This window comes from Amblyomma americanum, chromosome 5 (assembly GCF_052857255.1).
Source record: "Amblyomma americanum isolate KBUSLIRL-KWMA chromosome 5, ASM5285725v1, whole genome shotgun sequence".
Lineage (NCBI taxonomy): Eukaryota > Metazoa > Arthropoda > Arachnida > Ixodida > Ixodidae > Amblyomma > Amblyomma americanum.
In genome coordinates this window covers 188940855-188954180 of record NC_135501.1, presented here as the reverse complement: position 1 = coordinate 188954180, position 13326 = coordinate 188940855, and the positions used below count along the sequence as shown (strand labels likewise).

The 13326-nt window shown below is 43.6% G+C and overlaps 1 protein-coding gene across 1 annotated transcript in view; it reads left to right on the top strand.

The window, feature by feature from the left end:
- Window positions 1-13326, top strand: part of Sptz (zinc finger FYVE-type containing 26 spastizin) — a 68757-nt gene that overhangs the window by 51728 nt on the left and 3703 nt on the right. The window contains exons 35-45 of the mRNA XM_077666183.1: window positions 677-831; window positions 1818-1979; window positions 2319-2562; window positions 3168-3263; window positions 3324-3383; window positions 3770-3916; window positions 6532-6729; window positions 7519-7727; window positions 9509-9671; window positions 11181-11240; window positions 12646-12828. Of these exons, the coding sequence (XP_077522309.1) occupies window positions 677-831; window positions 1818-1979; window positions 2319-2562; window positions 3168-3263; window positions 3324-3383; window positions 3770-3916; window positions 6532-6729; window positions 7519-7727; window positions 9509-9671; window positions 11181-11240; window positions 12646-12828 (1677 nt within the window). The remainder of the gene's footprint in view (window positions 1-676; window positions 832-1817; window positions 1980-2318; window positions 2563-3167; window positions 3264-3323; window positions 3384-3769; window positions 3917-6531; window positions 6730-7518; window positions 7728-9508; window positions 9672-11180; window positions 11241-12645; window positions 12829-13326) is intronic.

Below are 13326 nucleotides of genomic sequence, written 5' to 3'. Positions count from 1 at the left end.
TGTCTTGTGTCTTCATCCTACTGTGTGTGTTTCAGATCATGCTGTTCACTTCGTAATGTTAAGCTCAGCGGCTGGCTTAAAAGTCAGTTATTGTTTGAATGATGATCCGACATTTTGTTTTCTGGCCACTGGCACGTTACTTTACGCTACTTAACTTACGCTAACGACGCTACTTTAACTTGAAATGGAGTTCTTATAAGGTAAAAAAGAGTGAAAACTGAAGGCCAGGTGTCTCCACCGGTGCCTGCTTCCACAAATGCAATGTGGTGACATCAAGTGAGGTTTTGTGTTGAATGAAATAGGAAATGAAGGGCTGCACGAGGGAATATTAAGGTAATTTTGCATCGCTATTTCTGACACGCTTTTATCATACAAGGGAGATGAAAAGAACAACTGTACATGAAAAATTAAACGAAGGAAACCAACAACATTTGACATCGTCAGTGTCATGAGTCGCAATCGGTGCAATGGGATAAACTATTTAATCTTTAGCGTGAAAGTTCTAAGCTATGGAAATGTATTTTGCTGTTTAATGAACCTCAGCGGAGTCACGAGAGGCTTCGTTATTGGATTTTACTAAGAACACAATCCTGATGGAGCCGTCCTTGGTGTCCTTATATAATATTGAAGAAGATCATTGATGATGTGAAATCCTTAATTGGTTTGCTCTTTTCAGGCTCCAAGTGTGTCGCTGTCACTGGCCATTCTGGAGAAGCATTCGAGCCTGGCAGACTGTGCCACGTACATTTTGTCTCTGTGCGACCGCCTCTTTGCTCTTCTGGCACCAAAGAGCACCTCTGAGACCTTTGTTGACTATGGGCTCATAATTACGTGAGTATCCCCTACCCCGTCTGTACCTCCATTCACCCCTCTCAGTAACAGAAATAATCAGCTGATGGGAAAACGAAGGGTCAGCCTGATGTGAGTCCTGGTATGTGCTGAGTGAGCTTTAACTGTGCAGGATCTTGCATGTCCTTGGTTCAGGCCGGCATGCAAAAGAGTACAGTTAAACACAAGAGAGCTTGTATCTTCATTTTTATTGAGTAACCTGACTGATTTGGTTTGTCACAGAATGCCAGGCGCTTCACGTGTCACATCGAAACTTAACTTTTTATGTGACAGGTGTATTACTGACACAGCTGAAGTGATCCTGAGTTCACCTCTGAGCTGTGCTGCACAGCCCTAAATTAATGCTCCCTTCTCCCAGGTCGATATATGGAACAAAACACCTGATCATGAGTTGAGAGCAACTGCAAGAAATGGCAAGGGATCAAATCTAGAGTCACTGGAAGGTTTTCCAGAGTACCGCATTTCTCGTGTCCACACCACCAGACTTGTGTGGCAGCTGCTGCCTGATGTTCCAAATGCAGTGATCTTATTGGTGGTGCCCTGTTTGTCTGCCTTCGCAACATCGGTATTATCATCAATAACTTAGAGCCCTGCATAGTTGGCACAGCCAATTTCGCCAGCATCATGAACAAACACTTAGAAAAAATAACAGGAAAGACTTTTACAAGCTTGTTTGAGCTGCACCTTACGCACTTTGCTGGCCCTGAGGAAAAGCCTGGCGGCATTGGAAGGGCGCCCCTGTAAGCCAGTTGCCTTCAGAAGTTGGTGCTCGCTGTTCTGGCAATGTTGGGCTTTGCCAGCCGTACGGTACGCCCTCTACACCAGGCGGTGCAAGGAAGACAAATACGTTACTCTGAAAATTTTCCAGTGACTCTAATTAAAAGGGATGCAGGAGGGAGATGGCAAAAGCTTCAGGGTTTATGAAAGTACATTTGGCTGCTTGACCTTTCCTTGCTCGTTCTTTTCAGTATTCTCAAGTCCCTCATCTTGAGAGCCAAAGTCAAATTCATGAGTGCAGGCATAGCCAGTGGTGTGGCATGCAGTGACACCTACCTCAGGCGACTGGACATTGTGCGTTTGATCGTCAATGCGAACTGTCAGGACCTGCTTCCAGAGGAAATGCTTGTTCGGTGAGTAGTGCAAAACAATTGTTTGTTCTGCCTCATACATGGGCTGTACTGTATTTCTAGCAGCCACAAAATTGTTTGTTTGTTTTGTAAATGTGAATTCTACCACAGTGAATGTGACTGGCGTCGAGACTTGGGCTTGTTGGTTCTTGTTTGCAAGCTGTAGTACATAAAAAGACAAGGGACAAAGAAAAAGATGGAACAAACACAGCACTTTCACATTCATCTCGTTCTTTGTCCCTAGTCTTTTGATGCACTACAACCTGGAAGTGTGACCAAGTTTGATGTAGTCCTTCATAGTGGTGGGCTGTTGTGCTGAACCTTCAAAGTTACTTTCTGCAGGACTGACAGTCCCAGCGATGAGCCCACCAGTCGCCGAAGAGTTGGTCGAGGCCTCAACTCAGACCCGGGACCAGAGCGCAAGTTGAGGGACCGGTTGATGGAGGCTGAGCGCATGGCCCTTGCCCTGGAGGTCTCCACCAAGTGCGGCCTTGAGACATCTGGCGTGTTTGCTGCCTGGGGACTGGCACTGCTGCGCGCGGGCGACTGGTCTTCTGCAAGAGAGAAGTTCTCACACTGCCTTCAGGTGCGTTCGAAAACCATTTCAAGTCATAGTAAAATTAGATCTGTCAAATCAGTGCACATTTATATGTGTGCACTGGTTAGTAAAAAGCCTTTATTAAGTAAGAAAAAATATTGTGGTGGCCTGACAGCAGAGAGAATTCAGTTAAATTAATTAGTATATGTCGTTACTTTTAATTAAGTGAATAGGACGTAAATACAAAGTTATTTGGCTCCCGGTAATCCAAACGCCACAGGCACCCTTGTCAGCAACATTGAAATACAAGCTTGGTACAGCCTTCTACTTCTGGGGAACCTTGTGTTTATGCCTTCAGAATATGTGCTTTTAGTCCACTCTGAACTCAGTGTGCAGCAAAGGGACTGAGCAAGATGTCTCCTTGATGGTCCCCCATGGGTCTGAGGGTCTGCCATGAATATTGCATTAAGACTTTTGGCTGATATGTCAGTCCTGACTCATATTTTGTATTATATTTTTGTACCTGTATTATGGTGGGGTGTTTCAACAGATGTGACAAAAAAAAGAACATGAATGTAGAAAAAGATCGATACAGTGAGGCTGCTTGCTTGTTTATGTGTTGTTTTTTGTGACATTTGCATTCCTCGCTGCAGAAACTGAAGGACCGCAGCAACTCATCTAGTGAGAGCCCCCTGTTGAAGGAAATCATTGATAACCTGGAGAAGTCTCAGTATCCTGGTATAAGCAAGGTACGTAAACAGGGGTTCTAGGTGGGAGAAGCGATTGAGTCACTCACATTTCTGTTGCAGGCTGCAGCCATCTTCTGTGCTATAGGGAGCTTGAAGAATATCAGAGATCCTGATTTTGAGGTGAGTGTCAGCTGAATTTCGAGTTTTTTTCTTGTTCTTTTTTTATTATGAATTCCATTAGGGCCCAGTTCATTGGAATGCTCTTTAATGCATCTAAGCACAACTTTTTAGTGCTCAAGGCAGCAATCAAATCTGCCATCTTTTTTTTCACAGACTTTGACTGATGCAGTAAAAGCCATCCTGATAAATCATTGGAAACATCTAATTATAATTAGTTACTTCTGTGGTAGCTTTCCCAAAGGGTAATCCTGACTGTGAGGCTTAAATGCAGCTGCAGGCATTCTGCAAAGCATTTCTAGCCCATACCTGCAGTTATGAGTCAGCGTTTTTGCCAAACTAAGCTCGGTGATACCACTGGATCTCTTCTGTTCACTTCTTCTCCGCAGGTGAAGATTCCTGTGGCTGAGTTGAAAGGAGTGGTGTACTCCGAATGCAAGCACTACTTGGAAATGTATGGCAGCCATCGGTCCATGTTGGGTTTCCTGTTCCGCCATGGCCGTATCACGCAGGCCCTCGAATACTACCTTGCAAAGGTATGCTCTTGCTTCTTTCAATTTTCGGAACACTGGCTCTTGTTGTGAGGAAAGCATTTTTATGACGCCACCTGCACTTCTTGGGTGTGTACTAGTTGAGGATGCTTGCATGTTTATTCATAGCAGTAGCAGCTAAGGTCAGATGGTATTGTATGGAGAAATTAGCCTAATTATCTGGCGAACATGACAGCAGACATTTTTCTATTGACTGCTTGGCAAGCCCACAGCTGTCATTGTCACACACTCATCATAGTATAAGGGCGTCAAGCGTTTTGTTAGTTTCACGGCATCAGGAGACACACTGACTATCTTATCTCGGAAAACATGACTTTATTCTGGACACTTTTGTCACACATTGAGCTGGTTGTATGAAACTGCGGAATGGCATGAGACTTGAACACAGCCAAAATTTGGATTACAACACAGTTTATTCATTGCACATAAGCATTTAAAATAAACTAGGGTTTCAATACCACCTTTGACCATTTTTCTGTGACCATTCATGTTGACTTGTTCTTCTAACGTCACACATATCTCTACCAGGCAAAGGATTTATTAGTTGATTATGGTACTTACAAATGGCTAACTACCTAATTAAAGAGTGTAAGTATTTGTGGGTGTTCCAGGTGAGCACCGACACTACTACAGTTTTGTTCTTGAAACAGCAAACTAGTGTTTTCAGAACAGTGCACTTATGTTTTTAAGACATTCGTTCATTCCACAAAGCACCCTATGTATCTAAGACACTAATTTGCTTTGCATTTTCATTCATTGAAAAACTTGCATGCTGAGCTGAAGTCTATTTCTCGTGCATCTGTCTCATTTACAGATTGACAAACGACAAGCTTGCCTGTTGCTGTGGTAGGTTTGTCCTTTGTTAGTCAGGGGCAATGGATTTTTGTTACTGAGCACAAAGTTGCAGCTTTAATGTGAAAGCATTAAAAGCCTCATCCAAGAAAACACCCGGTGGTGTCCGGCAACATCCGGCGTCCTCTGTCATAAAATTCGCTGATTGGTCAGCAGGGTGTGTGAGGTCATGAGACCACTGACATGGCCAGGTTGTCAGGTGTATGTGTTGACAGGTGCGATGCTCACGTGATATGGCCAAGCACTGTGGCAGGCTTTGCATCAGTTGGCAGGTAAATCTTGTTGTGTGAAGACATGTCTGGACAGCTCCGCGTATCAGGTTTAATGGAGCCAGAATCAATGTTGCATGTGTTTTCCGCTGTGGAAAATCCCTGCAAGCAGAGAGGGTGACCACGGTAGTATATCACTAAAGATTGAGTATCGGCGGCTGCACAGATTCAGTGTGTGCGGTGAGCAGCAGTGACTGAGAAGGAGAAGCAGGCCAAACGGTCTTCAGACTTTAATGCTATTGCATTCTCTCGATACTTAATGTAAAGCTTAGAGATCACTACAGAGACTGGATTGGAGAAATGCAAAAGCATTAGTGTTTGCTGCGACGTTGCTGGCTCCTAGTCGACACCTTTTTTCGCCTACTACTTACCCACTTCGTTAAGATCCGACCGCCACTCTTCAATCTACGATGCTACCACTCGACGATGTGTACTTCTTTGTTGCTGCACTGTGATTGGTTGTAGGCGTGACGTTATCAGACGTATGGATGATGTCGTATTCTTATGGCGTCACATGGTCTCGCAAATTAGTCCCATTGATTGAAAGAAATTAATTGTCATTAATTAGTGTCATTAATTGATATTTTGATCAATGTTATTAATTATATGTGTTATTGATTAGGGCAATTAATTATTGACCAGTTTTAATAACTAGTGACTCTTACTTGATGTTGCTTAATCATTGACTTTATATACTTAACCACACCATTCAGATGGCACACGGTCTCACTAATTAGCCCTATTTATTTAAACAATTAATTACCTTAATTAATTACCACCATTGATTAGTATAAGTGAGTAGTGCCATTTGCTGTTCTTGTTAATTATCATCATTAATTATTACCATTAATTAGGGCCATTTGTATTGGCTAGTTTTAATAACTGATGACTAATGGCACTGACTTGATATTGTTTAATCATTGACTTCACCACACCTTATATACTTCACCACACCACTCTTCAGATCATGACTGATGACATCACTCCCGGTGACACATTTCACGGGTACTTCCGGTGCCGACATAGCCTAATAATGCTTTCGCATTAAAGTGTTGCATTAAAAGTGTCCCCTAAATTTTCTATCTAGGTCATGGCAGTCGTGCTTTGATGGCAGCAGCGTGCAAAAATCGTTTCACACTGATCCTGTAAAAAATTAACAATCAGGACTTCTAAGAACATAACTGGGACCAACTGGGAACATTTGGAATCATTTGAATGTCATTTGGGTTTTGTTGCATTCCTAAAAGTTCCATTTGTTTTTTTTTTTAATACTGGTGTGAGTCCGGCGTGTCAAAAAAACCCCGGGGGGGCGCACTTAATCCAGAGCCCCTTTACTGCAGTCTGCCTTGTAGCACAGACTTACGTTTTAGCACAAAAGGAAGATCGTTGATTACTAAGAGTCTGCTTCGATCTGCAAGCCTTGTGGACGTATTGGCTGAGCAGTGTGTCTCTCCTTTCTTTCCTGACCCACGAATGAAGGGTTGTGAGGTGGAGCTGTTCCTGGAGGAGCTGCTGCAGCCATCGCTGAAGCAGGGCACGCTGGACGTGCTGCTTTCATCACTGCACCAGATGGATCCCAGCCTGAGCCGCTGGTGGCCCACACTGCTCGCCACTTGCCGCAGCCTCCAGAAGCGAGGCCGCACACACACCCTCTACACCCTGCAGCTCTTCATGGAGGTGCGTTGGAGTGCGATCCACTTGCGCTCTTGAAGGAAATAATGGAAGGCTAGAGGGAGCGTACTGTCGCGCTCAGTATGAGCTACACCGTGCTAGCAGGCTCATACTGAGTGCGATAGTACAAGTTTGCATGCCCACTGCACCCTTTTAAGAGCAACAGCTGTTAGTGGCTTAGGGGAGGACGCGGATTTCAGAGGTGAAATTTTTTATTTCTTTGCATTGTGGGATGAAATTTGGTGAGATGATTGGGAAATGCATTAAATGAATAAATACTAATTTTCACTCATATATCTTCAGTAGTCATGACGTAAATTCTTAGGCTTCATTCCTTTGCAAGTGCACATTACTGATGCACTAAGTTCCATCCGCCAGCTTGTTGACAAATTAACTCATATAGTAAACCATGTTTGTCATGCATACACGTATGGGATTCACTGACCACTTGTTTGGCAGGGCACCTGGGTGGTGACACCATAAGACTTGTTGTCTCAGGAGTACTTGCTCATGGGCCAAATCTAGCTGTCGCTGTCACTGCTTTGTTTTGCTTTATAAGAGAGCAAAAAATTCTGAATTTTTCCTCTTAATTTTTTTAATATGTTCTCCTCTCTTCCCTCATAAAAAGAAAATAAGAAAAATTAACTGCCACTTCTACAACTCTAGCTGCAGTGTTGCAAAAGAACCAATGAAAAATTCAAAGGAATAAAAAAATTGGGATGTGTGCCTTCTGTTCTGGCAAATCTGTCTGGCACCCGTTTCCCATTCAGCTGGGTCGCATTCCTGTGTCTGCAGGACTACCTTCGTGCTGCCGTGACGAGCATCCAGTTCTTTGAGAGCCCTCCTGCCAGCAGGTACTCGGAGCTGCACCAGCGCCTTGGGCACTTGGCAGAGGCTCGAAAGCACCTGGAGACATACCTGTCCAAGTACACCACCTGGGACGGGAACCGCGCAAACCGCACAGGTGCCCAAGTGCTCGCCATGGCACCCAAGGAGGTCAACAGGTATCATGGAGCATTTACTAAATTTCTTGCTTGTGTTTACTGTTGTTTTTGCTTAGTGTGAACTGCACATGTTGTCTGATGCAGATTTCACCTTTTATTAAATCCAAAGGTCTAACTATAGGCTCGATCAAACTCTCCAGCTTGTATGATGACTCAGCTGCCATGGCATTCAGCTGCTGAGCTTAGTTTGTGGGTTTGGGCCATACCTTCCTTTAGCTTCATAGTTCCGAGAAGAAGTCTGGATGTGTTACGTTGTCATCAACATTATCAGCCGCAACGGCAAGCTGCCTTTCCACACACTAGAACGTCTGCACTGCCTGTCTGCCTCGTATCAGTGACAGAGGACTGTAGATCTGTTCTACTCAGGTCGCAGTGTTCGGCAATACCTGGGCAGCCACACTTCAGTGGGGGTGAAATGTAAAAATGCCTATCTACTTAGATTTCAGTGAATGTGTTCTTTAAAAAAGCCGACAGTCAAAAATAATTCAAAACCATATAGTAATGCATGCCTTATAGCTCAAAGTGTTGCTTTGGCATGTAAAAACCCATTATCGAACTAACAATTAATTTGCCTTAACTGATCTGTGTCCAGCTGTTCACCATTGAACCTAGAGCTCATTTGAAATTAGCCTTTTCATTTGGCATTGCCTACACACTTGTTTCCATCCTGACTTGAGACACTTATCTTATTTCTCTTCTATGAAATCTCTTTTTTGTTATCTACACCATTTGTGTCATCAGGCTTCACCTGTGTTGGGTGTAAAGAGTCCTCACTGATCTCAGTGGTCTCAAATTATGGTTAATATTTATTTACTTTAATGAAGCAAGTCCAAAGGTTCTAAATCATGCAGCCCATTCAAGATAAAAGAACAGGGCTGTTAACCATGGACACCAGATCATGTTTGTCTGTAACGGAATATCATGTTATGTGCCATCCTTGTCAGAAAAAAACCAGGCAGCTGTGACCGTGAAAAATGCAGGCTATTGGCTGAGTAGCAATGCTGCAGTTGCCAGCCCTGTACTCGGCGGCAGCCTTTCTTGGCAGTGCAGTGTGCTCTGCGATAGCTCCACTGAGTTGCTGGTGCGGCTGGCACCATTTATGAAGCTTCTTGAAACAATATGTGCCTATGAAAATTTGTTTTAATAAAAAAAAAACTCTTTTTCTTCATTTTCTAATGTTGAAAGTTGGAAGTTGAATTATAAATATGCCCTAAATAACGAATATTGACAATATACTATATGTTTTAACAGAAAACTAACAACTGCAAGTGGGGACTATATTCTGTTGCATACGAGGAGAGAGAGTATTTTGGTTCCATTGCTCCCGCTTCATTGCCAGAAAAGGTTGTTGCTGAGAATAGTTGGCTGCAACGATAACCTGCGTGATGTGAACCTGCGTCATTGTTATCATCCCTTGGATAATAATAGGTCTCCTGATAGCGTGTGAAGTGGTAAGGGTAGCCTGGTTACTTTCGGCAAAGACAGTACATCTTAATTACAAATGTGCACATCAGAGCAGTTCCATAAAGCTGGTCATGACGATTGTAGTTGCGGCAAAGTTTCGAAGCAGGGTGTCAAATTAAGAATGGTGTGATGCTGTCACCTAACTGTGTTATTTTGAGGGGATTATATCATTATAGGGTATGAAAATGCACCTTGAAGTTTATTTTGTGTTGTGTAACAGCAAATAGCATAAACATTTGATGCAGATGAAGTCTTGCTTTGGCATTTATTAAATTGTAGTGCGAAGACATTTACATTTAAATATGCGTTTTGTGCAGGAACGTCAGCATGGTGAACATGCAGATTGACATCACGCGATTTCTGAGTGCCAGGGAGGCTGAACAGGAGAGGCTTCTGCAGCCTCAGCAAGAAAGCGGTGGGGAGTGCGTAGCACCAACTTTGTTTGGCGATACGACAATGAAGAATGAGCTAGCCTGCCTGGTAAGTGTCATAAACTGGCAAAATAAATTTGAAATCCTGTGAAAATGTTTGATCCGGATAACCCTCATTGCAGCTACTGCTTTACCCTCTTGCTTACAAGTGATTGACAACTTTGTAGAACCCAGGTGGCTTCAAGTGTGCAGCTTTTTCTGTGTGTTATCCAGGCCTTACTTTAATGATTCACTCAACTTAGTAGTAGGTCTGTCTGCGCTTTCTTACTACCTAACCTTTTGAGGCACCTTGCAGAGTTTGAATTAACAGGAGCCTTTTCCTGCAATGTAAACAACACCTTTTCCAGTTCAGCTGCATTGTTGGCATAACATGGCAAAAAAAAAAGGGCATTCGCCATTAGGCATCCTGTGCACGCAGTGACAGGACTAGTATTTGCTCTATGCAGACTTCTGCACACAGAGGGTACCACTGCATAGAGCGGCGAACCGCAAATTTAGCAGCGCAAACAGCTGTCACAGGATGTCGCGTTACATAGGCATGGTAGCTGTCAGCGAGTTTTTTATTACACTTAGTATTCACCGGACCAAAGCATCAGTTTGAATTGATCAACCATTCATATTAAGTGTGTGTGAATAAATGAGAGTCCTCTGTTTTGTAGCAAAAGCTACATTGGCCACGAGCTCACAGTTTCGCCGTGCTCGCATTTCCACCGTGGTCGCACTGCACCACGTGACCAACCACGTGACTGGTCACGTGACGAACCACGTGACAACAACTAGCCAGACAACCATACTAACCTGGACTTGCAATCAAGGTTAACCAAGCTATGCCTTAGCTTTCGCTAGGTATATCCTGGCATAGCCGAGCTAAGCCACTGCCAATTTTGAACTAAGATGCTGCTATTATTCTCCTTTATACTTCTGAGGCATCAAAAGACTTGAACAGAGCAAATTGTCGGGCTTTATTTGCCTTCAAAGGAGCTTTGAGAGTGGCATCTATTTTTTGCTTTTTTTCACATGTAACAGTGACATCAGCTTTTTTTTCTTCTGCTTCGGGGTTTCTCTTGTGGAGGTCTTTCTTTGGAATAGTAGCATTGTTGCTGTTAATGAAACACAAATGTGTTGGAGCATTTTTGAGGTAGTCATTGTTACCGGTGAGCTTTCTTTTTTCTTGATGGTTTTGGTTCTAAATCCCCCAAACGCAGGCAGCCACTGTAACTTTGCAAGCATGTCAAGTGTTGATATGCAACCTGAAAGAACAGAGGCACGTGACTAATTGTCTCTCAGTGGTCTTCAAGTCACATTTTCATATCTCGTGCTCATCGCAGTAATTTATTTTTAAATTCTTTTCAACTTCTGTCTTGCATCTTTGCTCTCAACTGCTCTGGTTTTGACAGTTTCAAAAGCCAAAGTCACACTCCAAACCCTACTGTAATATTGCAGTAAATTTATCTCTCGTCAATCTCTGAGTGTTTGCTTCATTTCATTTAGTTGTATTTTAAGTATGGTTTAATTTACCTCTATTTCCTTTACTATATGATGCCTATTCTTGTCCCAGGTGCTTGTCAATGGAAGAAACGTGGAAGAAGGGTTCGGTTTGGCTTTCCGAATCATCCAGGTGACTACTGCTTCCAAGTTTCTCCTTTCTTGTCAGTGATTATTCATTTTCTTTGGCTGTTGTTGCTGTAGCCACCGGCACGTACATGTTAAAGTTTAAAACACATATATATATTATCGAGTTTTTCCGTTCCCATACAGGGTGGAGAAACGACAGCATTAGTTGTTACAGTGCAGCGGAACTCCGGTCAAATGACACGCGCAGGGCATTGCAAAACTATAGATGTGACCTGAATATCCTAGATAAATAAATAAAGGTACCCTACCTAAATAAATATAGAACTCGCATTGAGTGTAACATTCGCTGAAGGGTAGGTAAATAGGTAACAACTTTATTTCTGAGAGGTTTTTAGGAGGTGCTGAATATCAGACGGCCACAAGCACTTGCGCTGTGGCAGCGTCCGCAGCTTGGGTGGCCATCCTCTCTTGAGTGGTGGCTTTCGAGCTGTGCAGCAGTTCCTCCCACTGTTTGGTTGTGGTGATTGTTGAGGTTGTGAAGGGTAGGTGTTGACATTCCCAAAGGGAGTGTGGTAGTATGGGTGGTTGTGAGCAGAATTTGCATGTTGGTGTGCATCTATCTGGGTGTATTCTGGAGAGTGGTAGTGGGTGCAGGTAGGTGTTAGTCTGTAGCTCTCGTCACGCGTTCGTTTGAGTGTTAGTCAGTGACTTGTGCGCGGATGGATAGAGGGTCCGTGACAGTCGGTATGCTGATGTAATTTCTTGGTAAGTTTTGGGGCTATCCCTGGATCCAGACGGCATCTCTCAATGGCACGATGCACTCCTGTGAATAACGTTTCTTCTAAAGGCACTTATCGATCACTCTTCGTTGGCCCTGCGCTGCCTTTAGCAACTGCTGGCAGCACTAGCACTTTGAAACTACGTGATGAGCTAAACACGAGCTGTACTTAAGGGTGGAATGTCCTTCAGTCTTTTGTATTCATTTTCCACACCACAACACTCTCATGCTGTGAAGCCATCCTAACTAAAACTTAGTGACAACCCTCGTCTGGCATACTTCAGTTGCTTCGCTTGCACGGGCATTTTAGAAACCAACCGTGCCCGAATTTTAATGAAATTATTCTATTTATATGGCCTGCTGGTAACAAGATTATACATCTTATGATGGGCAGCGGCGAGTTCTAAAGCACCACCCACCGCGGCTTCTATGCGAAGCAGGGTGGCACCTCTCTAACATGGGCGCAGTGTATTCTTGCTTATAGGCTATAGACTCTACTGCCATTTTTTTATATATCGAATTATCTATATATCAAACTATTTCGTGATCCCTTCGAGTTTGATATATCTGGGCTCAACTGTAGCTTTATTTAACTCACTGTTCAGAAGTTTTGAATTTTTGTGCGGCAACCCTAAATCTAATTTTCATTCCTTTGCCTTTTCATCTGCAGGAAAACCATTTGGATGGGACTGCTATCTTTGAACGCGCAGCTCGGTTGCTCATCTCGGCCAGAGCTGTGGCCCAAGTTGAGCGCCTGGTTTCCTGCATCCAGAGCTGTGGCTACCCTGGCCGCTACGACACCGACACCGTGGTGCTTGCCGCCTTGCAGGAGCTGGTGCGCTCTGAAGATGATGTAAGCATTTGGCTTGAAGTGCAGTGTCCTCATCACACAGCATGCAGTTGAAAATTTTAACCAGTCAAACGGGTATAAGAAATAAGTTCCCGTTTGATTCCAGCTCATTCATAATTGATGGTCAGGCATTAGCTCTAGCATCACGTGTTTTCATTGCACTCCAGTTGTCACCACTGCATGTGTGTCTATGAGCACCTTCACCTTTATTTTTGTGCAATATTTATATTTGCAGCTTATCTGCCAGTGCTTGTGAGTGATGGTTTGCAGTTTCTCTAGCAGCATGCCCCTCTGCTATCTCTGGATATTGCTTATCCTGCTGATTCTGTTGAAACTGTGACGAGATGGACAACTAGCACTCTTTGAAACACGTGGCCCTCAGCAAATTGCATTAGGCCAGCTGAGTGTGCAGTCTTCTGTACTGATAATTGGGACAGTGCTACTACTATTTGGTTTTGGTTTGTGGGGTTTAACGTCCCAAAGCAACCTAGGCTATGAGGG